Source organism: Vanessa atalanta, chromosome 25 (genome assembly GCF_905147765.1).
Source record: "Vanessa atalanta chromosome 25, ilVanAtal1.2, whole genome shotgun sequence".
Lineage (NCBI taxonomy): Eukaryota > Metazoa > Arthropoda > Insecta > Lepidoptera > Nymphalidae > Vanessa > Vanessa atalanta.
The window spans coordinates 6,039,039-6,055,634 of NC_061895.1; the positions used below are offsets into that span (position 1 = coordinate 6,039,039).

The following is a 16,596-nucleotide window of genomic DNA, read 5'->3' on the forward strand; positions in this document are numbered from 1 at the left end:
GTAATTTTATGTACAAAATTCTTAAAAATTAAAAGCGAGTAAGTTGCACACAATACAATACACTTATGTGCCGTGATATATTTGAATTATTTACATAGGAATTATAATAGTATGAGCACTGCATTTTTACGTATCGAAATTAACTCCGAATATTAAAAAAAAATATTATTTTCGATTATAAATATTACTTCTTTTCTATTTTACACAATTATTTATTACCTATCTATTTTAGTGCCAACATTATTTTTTTTCTAAATGTATAAATATGTTCATACATTTTTATAAATGTTGTTCATTTAACAATTCTATATTATGTGATCTGTTTTCCCGCTAAAATTGTGAATTCAAAAAAGGAATCGTACATAACCGTTCGAAAGGTAATTATGACATTTTATAATTGATCACGTGACTAGTCCTTCTAAGAATGTGTCAAAATAATTAAACAAATAATTTTATATGGTAACACTAAATAGAAAATACTGTATTTGCATATGGCAATATTTATAAGGGACATTTAGAATTGAATTTGTGTCATGATGATGCATAAAATTATAACACTGTAAAATTGACTGGAAACACAACATTCCTAAATCTATTGATATAAAATTCAATGTTATTTTTAAAACAGTATTTAAATGGACATTAATCTACTTGCCTATAAACTTACCAAAAACGAACCGTCGAAGTTTATTCAAGTGTCAATGTTGCAAGTTACAAATAATTGGCAAGTCTATAGAAACAATTATATTATTTGATATATTCCTTACAATAATTATGGACAGACTTATTAAAAACAAAATTCTATTCGATATCACATATATTTAATTTGTCATTTTACAACAACTGATAGCTTACGACATATCTTATGTCTAAAACAGATCTTTCAACTTTTTCGAATAATAATATAAATTACATGTAGTGCGTTCTTGTTTACATTTTTTCAGGTGAAAAAGAAAAAGAACTATTTGAAAAAGAAATGTTTTAGACATAAGTATAATATTGATAAAATGGCAACACTTAATGAATATTCCTTTAAGTTGTCATCGGCATAATACGATGATTTTAAAATGATACCATCATTGATTCATTATTTAATAATGAAAACGTTCATCATGATCAAGAATAAAAAAACAATGGCGTTTGTCTCGATCGAGATTTTATAAAACTTATATAATTACACGAGGCTTAAAAATAAATGATAAAAGCTATTTACAAGAGGCCGTCACGGTTCTTAAATACCGTTTATTCTAACTATACATTTATAATATACAATGAAATGATGAACATCAATAAGCTGGTCTCGTGTTAAAATGTTCTCGAACATTAGAAGCTAAGATTATCTGCCGCAGACGACAGATTAATGGTAAATCAGGTTTGCGATGGACCATCTTCTAAAGGTCTAAATCGTACAAACCCGTCCTGAGCTACCAGCATGCTTGCACCAGTATCGTTCGGATTAATCTCATCCTGGGGTTGGGAGTACGACGCTTCGTAACTACAATTTCTAGGAGCTGGTTGGGGCGTCCCCATAGCGCAATGATAGTTCCTTTCATTAGGGTCCTCGGAGAAACCGTATAAGTCAGTGGACTTCGGCCTGTCCGGGAAACCGTTACCTTTACCGCGCTTCTGACTACCGCTCGAGTTTACCATCGAAGTGGAGGGAGAATTGCGACGCTGTGAGTTCCTTATCTGCGGACAAGGACCCTCATAGCTTCGGTTGGGGTTAAGAGTTTGGATACCGGATGCGTGGTAAGAGGCATTCTCGGCATTGTAATTGCCATATTCATCTGGCATATGTGGCTGGTGATAATGATGACTCATAGAAGGATCGTAACCCATCGTCATGCAGTTCTGGACGTTTTTATTCTTTGCTCTGTGCTTTTTCCGCGGATTGCTATTCGTTCTTGACGAAACCCTATCATAGGACATGTGTTTGAAGTTATGGGAACTACGATTTGAACCGCCGTTGTAGTTTTGGTTTTTGATATCTCGAATAAAGTCACTATTGCTACCGTATTGGATGACATTGTATTCGTGGTCTAATGGATCGTCACCTTGTAACGATTGCATCGCGGGATCGCAGTTGGAATAATGGTCATCGGAGGCGGACTCTATACCGCTGTAACCAGCCATGTTTGGATGGGGTTTGATCAAATGATTGGTAACGCCTTGGCTAGATGTGGCATTGCTCGATTCTGTCGAACTGCTATGTCCGGCGTTTGCAATGGAACTGTGTCCAGAATAGTTTTCAGTGCCAGAATTGTTATCGCAATTACCGACTAATGTATTTAATGGGAATCTCTGGTGGTCTACTGGACCGCAGCATTGGTCTGGCAAGTTTGTATGATGACCCGCGGTTTCATAAATAGGCTTACCCGTTCTCAAAGTATACGTGTGTAAGTTCGTATTTGTATTACAAATAGCGGGAAAGTCTGATTCAAATTGTTCATTACTAGACCCTGCCGTGCAAGGGAATAGTCCAAGTCCTGGTATTTTTTGACCGTCAGCCTTCTCGTGTTGCAGAGAAGTCACTACACCTACTTTAAGACTTATTACCCAGGAAATAAGAGCTACTATGCTGATTTCGATCAGTCGCAATGAAAACTGATAGCCCCATTGCAACCAATCAAATTTGGTCATATTTACTTGATTTATACCAATTATGCCGTAAATTTGAAGCGTTGCCATCAAAATAAATAGCATTGCTGTGGCCAGGTTAATGTGTATCGCTTGGTGCAGATTTTGAAAACCATGAATATATGTGTGACTTTTCTTTTGTAATATCTGTTTAAGCATTTTGTACACATATAGGTAGCAGAGCCCGATAGTGAGGCAGACCATAATAAATATAATTTGACAAGTTAGACCTAGTACCCTTTTTTCGACCCCCTGTGGGGACCTAATAATCGTTTTACTATTTTCAAGGATATGCAACATTATACAGGACAAAAGATGCAGACCTCCGCCGATAATAATCGTCCTGGGGCGGTAGAGGAACGCGCAGCATGTAGTCTTAAAATTAATACTATTCGTTAAAAGGAACAAAATGGTTGACGCAAATGCTAGACTCAAGAATATCTCCGGAACGTGAAGGAGGATTTCGCTCGTGAAAACCGGCAATGAATTGTTAATATTATACGGATCATACAACATGTAAAATATTCTCAGAACACAAACGAATACCAATATCAAATGTAGAATTATAAAATAGTATTGAGTGAAGAGATGCGTGAATTTATTGTAATATATGATCGAATAGATGGAATATCCGGCGAGGAAGGTGAAAATAACGGCCGCTCCATAGATGTGAATGTTCCAAGCGACCGGCCATGTCACTCCGAGTCTTTGCACGGGGCCGTTGTTCTTCGAATCGTGTTTCAGTATTTTCTTATCTGAATTAACGTTTGCTAGGTTATGATATCTCTCCGTTGACATTTCAGGATCGCTCAATTCGAAGCCGATTGTCGTCGCCGGCGTGAAGGTTCCGTCTTTTCTGCTATCGTTTCGTTCTTGTTGTTTGTTTGTCGCATATTGGAGATTCCTTCTAGTGTTCGTTTCTCCATTCTGTTCTACAATAAGTGGCCTATCTAAATTATTCATATCGGGGTCTAGTACAGCTAAAACGCCTTCAGTTGAAGTGTCTCTATTAGAATCACTAAGTGTTACACCAGCGTCCTTCGTGACATATATGTCACTTTTTGAAGTCTTCTCTTGATTATGTTGGGGTTTCGCGGTGACTGTTCTGAGAAGAACGTCTGGAATATCCTCCTTCCTACCATTGGAACCGGAGAGGATCCTCGATATTGTTGGGATGTTAAGCGAATTCGGCACAAAGTCTGTGAAATTTGCTTGATCCGACCCATGCTTGTCGCCATCTAATTCTTCCGGCTGAAAACAAAAATAAATATATTTTATAATTAAATAAAAAAAAAAGAAATTTTAAATCATTATTATCAACAAGTGGTTCCGTAACTATGCATTGAACGTTATTGATTTTCAATTCAAACAAATATTGTCGCTGTAACGTTGTTTTAAAACTACATTCAGCTTGTTCCGTGACAAGTTGGTGATAGTTGGCAATAGTTACGATTTCAAGAGGTCAGAGAAATTTGTACCTTATGACTGGGCGTGTTAAGGGCCTTTTTCTTCTGCGGTTCCAGTCCAACTGGCGGCAAAGGCGGTGCGGGCGGAGGCGCCGGCACTTGTGGGGAGGACGTTTCCTGAAAATTGGGAAATTTGCTATTTGAGTGGATTTCGGAAAGGCAATTGGACATGTCTGTGGCGTTAGTTTTATTTTCTTGGAGTTGAATTGTTTTAAAGTGGCATCCGATGGACTATTTCATGCTGCTTATGCAGGATTTAGCTTTTCCGCGATAGTAAGATTTGTAATCAAAAACATTTTAGTTTTCCAAAACATTGGCAAGATTTTGACCATATAATATTTATATATATACTTAGAGAAGTTACTTTTTTTCTAAAGTTATTGCTACTTAATATACATATAAGTTATATTATAAATGTATTGCTTGTTACCTGTCCTGGTGGTCTGATGGGTATGCGTTCATGCCCAGGCCCAAGGGAAGGAGGAGGGATGGGCCGCCGATTAAGGTAACTGTTCCCATCTGTGTTCGTGCCTGAAAGTAATTATATTCACATTACAATATATGTAGATAAGTTACATATAATTTAATCTTTGTTACCTAAACGAAATATAGATATATTAACAAATTTGTTACAATCCAAACATGACGGTTATAAGTTTTTGAATTTCGAATTTAATTTCAAATATAGATCAATACGAAGGCGCGCCCTTCCACGCTGAATTGTCGGTGTGCATTAGTATAAGTGACGCTCGTGTTTATAAGACGTCTTAGTGTGCGTGTGATGACTAATATAATAACAGAGAAATCAAAAAGAATATAATTTCGATTATGTTCTGTTAATGATTGATCTATATTTTAACAAAAAGTTTCATGTAAAATAGTTTCTTATACACAGATTGGCCATAACCATTCGTCACAGAAATATTTATAATCGAGTGGGTTCGTAAGTTCGTGACTATATAAAACCTGAGGAGTTTTATAACATATTACATTGATATTACCTCTAAGTGTTGGCTTATCAGCAAACGGGTTTCGGTACTCCGGCGGCAACGGCGGAGTGAAAAACGCGCGGCCTGGCGGCGCGTACGAGGGTACCGCGCCGACGCCAGCCAGCAGGGCCGCGCCGTGGTGGGCGGGTGGCCTGGTGAATAATATTTATGTAAGTTTACATCATGTTAGTTTAGGTAGTTTCTAGTAATAAATATGTTGGGCTATGTGCCAGTTTATACAGCCCTAAAACTGAAAGCGTATTGCCAAAAAATAATATGCATCATGAGTCTTAAGGCGAGGCCCGTCGTTGACTAGGACTCGCGGCCATTTGACCGACATACAAGACTCTGGAATTGCTCAGCTCGTATGATAAGTTCTTATTAACTAATAATCTGATTCCTATAATTTTCAATAAAATTTATTGTTATTCGAAAGTATTCTAATTTTTTTTTATGGCTTTGGTTGGCGGATGAGCATATGGGACACCTGATGATAAGTGGTCACCACCGCCCATAGACAAAGGCGCTGTAAGAAATATTAACCATTCCTTACATCACCTATGCGCCACCAACCTTGGGAACTGAGATGTTATGTCTCTTGTGCCTGTGATTACACTGGCTCACTCAACCTTCTAACCGGAACACAACAATACAGAGTACTGTTATTTGGTATATATAAAAGTACTTAAATACATTCTAAATCAATAACGACATTACAAACGATAAAGATCCCGAGATAAATACGAAGATATTTACAAACACAATACGATAACGCAGACAAACGTAATATATACGAATAAATAATAAACAATAAACGCCAAACGCTAAATCGCTGGCAATATATTCCGTTTAACAATGAAACGTTCGAACGTAAATCTGCGCGGTCGCAGTGAATGCAAACTCGAAATTTCAATGAACGCTCGCATACCGCGGTTAGTGTGAAACGACACGTGCGGAATTTTAAAGTTTCACCTCTTTTGAGAAATCCTGATCGTGAACAGATAGCGTAATCTTTACATATAATAAAAATGTCTGTCCGTTCGTGAGATTTTTTTTAATAGTAATGTCAGCAAGAATGTCTAGTCGCGCTTGTGAAAGTCTGTTTATACCAAGTGTGATTTTATTTGATATGTTTTCATCATTAGATTTGGCTGCAGGAACAAACTGTTAAAATCGCGCACGGCCGTCTTTTAAGACGAAGATTTTGTGTTAATTCCAACACGCAAATCCTTCACAGTTCCGTTACGACCTACTAAAAGTAAATAGCACTCGTGAAAAATCATCAGAATAATTGACTTGACCAGCGATCTTAGGTTGAAACCTACTGGAAGGTCTCGGAAAATGCCATTTTAGCAATAAGACCAATTTTTTTATGACAACGGTAGTATAAAGACCTCAGATTTTAAAATAAAAGTCCATTGCAATTTCCCGGTAGCCAGAAACTCCACGTCACTTCAAATATTAATTAGTGACGTATTAAAAACACGTTAATTACTACGTACACTTCGGTATTCTGTATTCGCTATTAATTCCATATTCGGTTTTGTTGCTTCAGTATAATGTTTCGCGCGCTCCGCCTGGCTTTTGTTTCATAATCTACGGTAAACAATACCTCTAAACTCCGGTTACAAATCGGGATATCTTGACAGAATAATTGCTTTTTTTTATTGGTTCCATCAGGAATTTGAATTTAGTGTCTCAAAGCCTACAGCCTTACAAGTCAGCCACTAGGCATGAGGAAATAGTACCTTAAGGTAATAATCCAATATACTTATTAATATTAATTATAGCGACTAAATTAACAAAATTAAAACTACTCAATGATTTCTATAACTAGCTGGTCCACGCGGTTTCAGCTGTATTAAATGATCCTACTTCACACTGGTGGGCTGTATGTTAAATTTTACATACAAGCCAGCGAAATATATATATAATTGAGGTCATTGAAATTTGCATTAATATTTAGGTAATCTAGTCTCCATTATCTAAACCAGATCGAACGATTCCACAGACAAATAGTAGTACAAAACAGATTTCACATCAGCGTACAAGTTTAGCGAAATGTCAGTGACCCGTTGCCGACCAGTATAACTTGAACGTTTCACCAATATTCTGTATATGGTGATGTGGGTTTTCATAAACGGTGTGGGAACTAAAAATTGGCGTGGTGCCCGAACGATCGTACTATTTCGCCGTTCTCACCACGTTAACCGTATTTTAATGAATCCTGTTGGAATGTATTATAAATATTATTATTTGTTGCGGCAACACATATTAGAGTATACGAACCGTACGATTTGTTATCTTTATTCCGTTCTTAATTTGAATTTTGTTTTTAAACGACTTAAATTCAAATTAAAGGCATTCCATACGTTGCAAATGGGCAATTATTCTTCTATTTAATTCTTTATTCGAATTTTGATTTATACACGATTTTTTTTTTAATACGATTATTGAAATGGTATCGAAGATCATTGTTGTACATCCATTAAATATTTGCAATTCTATAATCTGTAATAAATCCGTCGTCTCTCTCATATCCCTCCATACACTCCAACCATGTCTTCTTAGGTCGTCTTCCCCTCCACCCATCTACGCTCACGCTCAATATTTTTAACTATAAAATCATTTACTGCTTCACCTAGAAATATTGTTTAGAGCGTGACTAGTTAAACAAAACCGTCTTTTTGTTTCGAAAGTCAAATTAAAGATTACGGAAAAAAGATCTCTAAGCGGTTATGATTAAGGCCGATTTTAGAAATCCGATTAATCATCATATACTCGTACATGTCATAGGGGACGATAAACATGATCCCACGCGGTCATGATTCGTACAGAAGCTGTTTAGAATTTTAATCGCTGTATATTTATTTGATTCCTCAATATAAATATTACACTATATAAATATTACACTCAATATTATATACAATTTAAGTAGCCAATAAAGTCTTGTCCATATTCTATTAAATATTTAATTAAATTAATTAATTTAAATATTGTAGTTATAAATACTCCCTAGTTTTGTCTGTGCGTTGATATTAAGTTACAAACGATTTTATATACATATATAGGTGATCTGTATTGTGTTTAAAAACAAACAAAAATAATAAATCGTAATGGTGAAATTTTGAATGAATGGAATGAATGAAAACCGAATGCATTGACTCAATTAATTAATTAAAAGTATACAAAGTACGGTTCGCACGAAAATTTTACAATGCGTTCACGGTCCGCTGTTTTTGTTGTTAACGCATGCTTGCACTTTTGTTAGGTAATTATAAGGTTATCATTTTGTAATGATTCTATGAAGAGAAAGTTTTACTATGTCAAGTTTCCGGCACATTTTTTCAAGTAATTGAAGTTATCTATATAATAAAATGAACGAAAATAACATTTTTTTTTTCAATTTTTGTCTATCTGTCTGTCTGTGTTTATTCCAGCTAATCTCTGGATCGGCTGGACCGGTTTTGACGGGACTTTCACTGGCAGATAGCTGATGTAATAAGGAGTAAGTTAGGCTACAACAATATTTTTTTTTGTTAAAGACAAATACGCACGAGGTCACGGGCAGAGCTAGTACTATATATAATAAATATACTATATATAATAATGAATATATAATTTGCATGACGCGCACAGAGTGACTTGAAGATGATCGCTAAGCCGCCGATCGCTCGAAACAACTTCAGTGATAAGTTTATTTTATTACGTAAAAGAAAAGAAAAAAAGAAGACATTGCATTTATCACATTTTTTTTTATTGTTAAAAATAGGTTCATTGTGTAACATGCCTTATTTTCAAATTCGAAGTTCAATATAAGTAAGAGGATAAACTTTATTATTAATATAACTTGTAGCAGAAGGAATACAATTTTGAAATTCATAAATTCCATACAAAGATACTAAATAATGGAAGGGTTTGATTAACGTCTCGGGAGTCGTGAAACAAAATCTAAAGTTAAGTGCTTCGAGAAGTTTCTATACCTATGTGTCACGTAGTTCGTAAACATTATAACTTTACGAGGTCAATGACCGTCGGCGTTGTAACATATGACAATAATTTCGAAATGAAAATATTTTCTTCTACAAGTTTCATGTAGCTTCTACGAAGGGAAGGATTACTTCAGTTTTTCACTTGGCTACTCGACGCTAGATGGCGATAGAAGCTTATTAATATCGCACGCGGCACTTTTGCAAGACATTCGATCTTTCATGTATTTTTTTTATTTACAGCTGTATTAAAATATACTCTAAAAATTGTGACTTATTTACATATTATTATATACATGTTTACACTACTTAACGCTAGATGGCGTTAGTATTAAGTATTACAATTTCTTCTTAATTCATATTATTCATTAAAAAAATGATCGAATACTGATTTAAAGCCCTTTTATCATTGTTTAATTTAACGTTAGTATAATTTTAAACGAACAAAAACTGCGTTATGTACAGCTACGATATCAAATTTCATTAGAATCGGTGCAGGAATTCGAGCGTATTTGTTTAACGAACAATCAAACCGACAGGGAGGTCGTTTAATTGACAACGGAACCCTAAAACCGTCGGATACAAAGTCTGAATTTCGATATAATAAATGAACGAGTGCAGTTGAATGCAAGTTTAGTTGAAAACAATAGCGGTTACACTAATGATGGTCGCGTTGAGCCGTCGAAGAATACTTTCGGAAAATATCCGGTTTGAGATGTGGGTTAAGAGAAGAGAGAATCGCTGAAATACTGGTAGACAGAACCAATGTTAACACCACTTTTTCATTTAACAGTATAATATCTAAAAAACACGACTTCCCTGAATTATAAAATGAATTAATTTATAGCCAGTGTAACTTGGGCCTCATACACCTTAATCTGTCCTGCCATTTAAACGTTATTGACATGCATATACAGTAATCTTGTGAACATAACACTAAATTTTTGGGCAGTCAGTTCAAAAAAATCCACAGAGTACGAGAAGAATAACACTAATTAATTTAAATGTAAAGAAAATTATTGTATATTTTTATTGAGTTGCAAGAATGGAATGTCTATAATTTATAAAGTCTGTGGTCAGAACATAATGGTCCAATAATGAAATAATCACCGCAAAAATAATTATTATCGTCACGTCGAAATTCGAATGTCATTTAAAATATTTTCAAATAACATGTAATTTATTTAATTAATCTTACCGCTGTGATGGTAATGCTACAAATGTATTCGTAAACAATTGGTACAGTACATGAATATATACACATAGTGTTTTATAGATACAGATCTGGCCGGACTTAATATTTATACATGAGCCTATTTTTGATGTAGTGTTTTTATTTGTTGAAACTTATGTTACAGTTACCTCATTATTATTTTTGTACATATATATATATATATATATATATATATATATATTTTAAATTAAAAATATAAGTATTTTTTTAGATCACTGTTCTTTATTGTACCATACATACAGAGGCGCAGTTTGATATTTCAAGCAAGTTTGAATTGTTTAAATGAAACTAAAGTAAGTTTCACATACACTTAATTTTTAGCTTCACGCAAAGGTTCTAAATTAATGATGCTAAAAGCGCACTCTTGATGTTACAACTAACTGTCAATAGATGGCGCTGAATGGTTAGCAGGTTTCTATACTAAATAGTACCTGATAATTTGATAATTGTTTATCTACCAACTAATCGTCTTAACCCAGGATACAGGGGATGCAAGAACCTGGGTGCCTTACGGATACATGCCTTACGGATGTGGCCAAGTCTTGGATCATAAGCCGCCTCAGAAAGTCTGTTACAAAAATTTTTTGGGGGGAGAGAAGCTCGCTGAAACACTTGCACTAGCTTGTAGTGCTTAAGGTTAGTGCACACGTATTATCAGACTATCATCCGCTCCGAGCAGATTTCATCACGATGTTCATCACTTCCGCCGAACATGAGCTGAATTTTAAACACATTTAAATACAGTGGGGTACTCGCACGGAGTTTTATGGGCATTGGCTTTGATTTTTTTTACAGAAACGATTTTAATCATCGCGTGCAACGAAGCACTGCTTCTTATTTATTTACAAGCTTATATTCAACTTTACTTCGTTAGTATTTATGGGTTAAATCTTGCAAATGAATTTTTGAGTTACTTCCACTGTAGCGATTGACGTGAAACGTTGAATACAATTTTATTCTGAAAATAAAAACTAATGCGTTAAAATTTAATATATTCGTATGCACTGATTTAATAACCTTTTTTCATATATATATATATAATAATTTATTGATATGAATCAAACCAAACAGTTTATTTTTAAAATAAATGTTTAATAAAATAGTCAATTAAAAAACGCTCATACCTTAAAAAAGCTATTATTTCGAGATTTATTTACTTTGACAACGAGACATTTTCATTTAAATCGTGAGACGGATTTAAACTTGACTTGTCAATCTAAAAATCCAACGATTGATACGAACGCTTCGTAATTATTCATTGCTTTCATTATTTATACGTCTACGTAGTGTCAAAGCTAAGGACTAGTAAAAAAAAAAATTGTGGCCATAATTGACCAGCAAGTACGCGCACACACACTAGTAAAGTAATTACGTGTTTGGCGAGTGTCAGCGTAGCAGTTACGCACACCAAGATCAATCAAGTTCGCTCGTTTGTTTTAGTTGTGTTGTAGTACTCACTCTATGTATATACATATATGTAAATAATCAGAGTTTCCTACATAAAAAAACAGCATGTCTATCTGTAATCGGAACTACTGTTATAAATGCGAGAGTACTTCTGTCCGTTCGTTATTTGAAGTAGACTCCTACCTGTATAGTGGTCCGCCCCGACATCACATTGATACAATTTATTAATATAGGTAATGACATTATATAAACAATTTTATACCGTATAGCACTCAGGATGTGTAACATAAAACCAGTGAAATTATTTTTTAAATTAAATTAATATTATAGATGGCCCAGTGGTTAGAACGCGTGCATGTTAACCGATGATTTCGGGTTCAAACCCAGGCAGGCACCACTGAATTTGTGTTTATAATTCATCTCGTGCCCGGCGGTGAAGAAAAACATCGTGAGGAAACCTGCATGTGTCTAATTTCAACGAAATTCTACCACATGTTGATTCCGCCAACCGGCATTGGAGCAGCGTGGTGGAATATGCTCGAAACCTTCTCCTCAAAGGGAGGGGAGGCCTTTAGCCCAGCAGTGGGACAATTTACAGGCTGCTAATGCTATGCTAATGCAATATTTGCGGAGATTGCTCTTTATAATATTTGTATAGACCACACGTAATAATATTCAAAACGAATAATATTATTTATATATTAAAACGAATTCTATATACATGCTTATGTAATTTAAGTGTGCCTGTCTTGGAGTTAATTGTAAGCGCGCTCTGTGCCAGATATTGTCCTTCTATTCAAATAGAAAAGCCTGGAAAAGATCACTGTAAACGATAACGAGGTATTTGCATGATTTATGCTTTATGACATAAGCTGTATTTGTGGCATAATAATCTTGTACCTTGTGCAAAATAAAAAACAAGTAAATACTTTAGATTGTCACCAGTATCAAATATTGATGTTTAACATTCGTAATATATTTAATAAAATTTATTTATAAATATAATTCAAAATACAGTTGCAACGAAATAAATGTTTTTAAAATTTAATGTTCGTTTTCGTTCGTATTCTATGACACGCTTGTTGAAACTTCGAATAATTGTATGCATATTCGTGGAAATTTCTGGCAAAATAATGGTGAGCCTTCGCTCCGGTATTGATTACAAAAAAAAAATAAACATAGTAAGTACAATTGTATGCACTTACGAGAACATTTCTGGCATAGTAGCGTAGGACATTCGATTCTGTTATTAAAAAAAATATTTGTAAAATAGTACAATAATTGTACGCACTTTCGTGAATATTTCTGTCAGTATCTTTAATCCTTTCGTTTCAGAATTAATAAAAAATATATATGTACTTTATTAAGCAAAAATACACAATTTTAAAAATGATAATATTAATAAATATAAAGGAGAGCGTAGGGCTCGATTCTATTTTTAAATTTTAATATTTTCTTCTTATTTAAATCGGATAACCACCTACGCAACAGTTCTATCTAGATTGGTCAAGCTCGCATCGCATTCGACATATTCCAATAATGAAAAAAGTTTTTACTCCACATATATATTTAAAATTTAATAAAACATTTTACAGTAAATTTAAAGATAATATTTAATTACAGCTGAAAACTAAAGTTACCCATATATTTGAAGCATGAATTAATTTAATGAAACCGACTTAGGTATTGATAACTTGGTCGACAATTTAAAACGAAAACAAAAGAAAAATGCAAATCAAGAAACACAAATCCAAGTAACGACGACTTACGTAATCCTTTCAGAGGGGATTACTTTCATATTTGCATAGTTTTTTAATTAAGCAACGTTCCGCCACGACGGCTCGCCACGGCATCGTGGGTCGTGCTGCGATGTGCAATTTTATTTGCATAATCGCTACCAATGAAAGAAAAGTGGTCACGATATGAATTACACTTGTACCATCGTCACGATTTTTTTAACGGAACTCCGGTCGCCTTTTTGAGAACTTATTCGGATCTCCACGAAAATTTAAACACACAATGTTTCCCGTGTATATATTTTTGGTATCTATATTTATAGATGTAATACAGTAACAACTAAGGCCTCCTCTCTCTTTGAGGCGAAGGTTTTGGAGCATATTCCACCACGCTACTCTAATGCGGGTTGGTGGAATACACATGTGGCAGAATTTCCTCGCGATGTTTAGCTTCACCGCCGAGCATGAGATGAATTATAAAACACAAATTATGCACATGAAAATTCATTGATGTTTGCCTGGGTTTGAATCCGCAAACATCGGTTAAGATGCACGCCATCTAACCACTGGTCTATCTCGGCTCTCGATGGATATAATAATTTTGGTTAATTATAAACACATAAAAATTAAAAACTTCAAATCAAGGTGTTAAGGTAAAGGTAAACTGAGTCATCTAGACACACACAGATGAAATATAAACTCACAAATAAATATATATATAATTATAAATTCTACTGTAATATCTAATGGTATTACCGGTTCGAGTCCAACGAAGCGATTTTAATTATCTTAACCGCAATTGCTTAATACAAACCACAGTTAATACGATTTGAATATTAATATATAAATTTATGTTATTTATTAATTAATCTCAATAATAATATAAATGATTATGTTTTGGATCGATGGATGTTACTCGAGTACACCAGAATCGCTGAACTGATTTGAGTGAATTTTGGTTCGGAGATACACTTTTTGTAAACAAATAAATTAACAACCACATGACAAATGCAGGTTTCCTCACGATGTTTTCCTTCAACGCCGAGCACGAGATGAATTATAAACACAAATTAACCACATGAAAATTCAGTGGTGCTTGCCTGGGTTGGAACCCGAAATCATCGGTTAAGGCCCGCGTTCTAACCTCTGGGCTATCTCGGCTCATTAATTAATTATATAATTATAATCAAAACATTCCTTGAAGATATTAATAAATAATCAAAACAATAACATATCAAAATATAATTAAAAACTAACGAATTCATCAAAATGTCTTTTGAACCGACGCTTTTGTTAAAATACTCATATGTTCAATAATAAGCAGTTAATTAATTTAAAGAACGTGATCAATGAACGGTGAACGAATGATGTTTCAAGTATTAAGAAATGTTACGATGCGATAATATTCATTCGACTCACTAGGAAGTATTTTAAACAATGTAGAGCGTTCGATATTGCCGTGCCGAACTTGGGCCGTGATTGATAGATCGAATGAATGATTAAACGGGAATGATAACGCTTTTTATTCAATGAGGATGTGGAATGTTTTAGGAAACTAGAATATCTACATACATATAAGAAGAGTTACATCAGAATCGTTTTTATAAATGTAAAAAAAGGGATACAATAGCACAACGAAAAACATTTATTTTTACGTTTTTTATAAACACTATCATCAATGAGGCCGTAGACATCGGCGCTGTAAGGAATATTAACCATTTCTTACGTTGCACTTGCTCCACCAACCTTGTTAGCTAAGATGTTATGTCTCTAGTGTATCCTCCCTTGAAACCGGATCACGACATTACAAAAGTATTGTTGTTCTTCGGTACATATTGTTCTATTCAAAATATATTACGATCTTTTTATATAATATATATGTTTACAAAAAATATAGACACTAAATAAAATATATCTCAATCAAACTTGGTGCGTGGGTGAGTACCTACATATTATATCTTGATAAGTTATTATCATCCGTGATACCAAGGACATAGAGTATATTATTCACTAGCATAGATGTCAATTAAAAAATGGTCCTTTAAAAATATGTATACAAGGTTACTGACATATCTTAGAAAAAAATATGAAATTGAATGAAGTTATGAATGTTACATGGTGACCCAGTGTAATCATAACATAGAGGAAGTGTACGCGTGTCTCCAGGCAAAGGACTCACTGAGTATTCAATATGGGCCAATGGTAGCGTCTACACTAAAATGAAAAAAAAAAACTAAAGTATTAAGCAATTATTTTATCGAAAAAAAAGTGGTTTAAAATTCGAATAGTTTTTTTAAGCCGTTACAAAATATTTATTCAGCCTAACTGCGAACAAATTGAATTGGAGTTAGACTCGATCGCAGTTTCACTATCGAATGGAGTCGTTAAAACAATAACCGTACGAGTAACGATTAACAATTATTATAGTGGGCAATTGTTTCGATAGAAAAGGTATTTTCCCTTTTCGACTTTTTTTACTTAGTATCGTGAAATGATTTTTAATTATAAATCAGACAGACAGGTACGGATAGGTACGGACTTGAATGGTAGCTTTATGACGTCATCGATCATGAATGAGTTTGTTATGTAATAATAAATTGCAAACTATAATGTCATTAATATGATTCTCCTAAATTGCATTCATACAACACTAAAATACTCACTAGTTTATAAATCAATAAAGTTTAGAATTGAATAAACTTCATATATATCATAATGACATAATACGTTTTAGAAATTAAAAAACAATTTGATTAAACGACTTTAATTCCGCTAACTTTATGGCAAATAAATCGAATTGCCCCATAACTCGATTTCAGTTTCAATTTCAAATGATTTAATTCGATAAAACAATTAACAGTTATCGTTGCCAATCGTTGAAACGAGTCTCGGTGTATTCCCTTTACGCTTTCTTGACTTTTGTTGGCTGTGTAACTTGCATCCATTGAGTAAACTTTTCTTTTGTTATGTTCGTTTATTCAATTAAATATATAATATTTATCAAGTAAAGAGTATATGTTTTATCGTATAAATCTGTACAATTCGTTTGTTTGTTTGAAAACGCTAAACTAAACTCAGGATATCTCGGTCAAACTAAAAAAAATCTAAGATAGATCTTTTTGACAAAAGTTACAAATT

General features: G+C 34.0%; 1 protein-coding gene across 2 annotated transcripts in view; it reads right to left on the reverse strand.

Moving 5' to 3' along the window:
• The window catches only part of LOC125073806, a 414,713-nt gene continuing 398,117 nt past the window's right edge, over positions 1–16,596 (reverse strand). For both annotated transcript variants that reach the window (XM_047684864.1, XM_047684865.1), the window contains exons 3-6: positions 5,105–5,244; positions 4,534–4,634; positions 4,116–4,220; positions 1–3,888 (exon numbers count right to left, since the gene is read on the reverse strand). In XM_047684864.1, the coding sequence (XP_047540820.1) occupies positions 1,369–3,888; positions 4,116–4,220; positions 4,534–4,634; positions 5,105–5,244 (2,866 nt within the window). In that variant the 3' untranslated portion in view covers positions 1–1,368. The remainder of the gene's footprint in view (positions 3,889–4,115; positions 4,221–4,533; positions 4,635–5,104; positions 5,245–16,596) is intronic.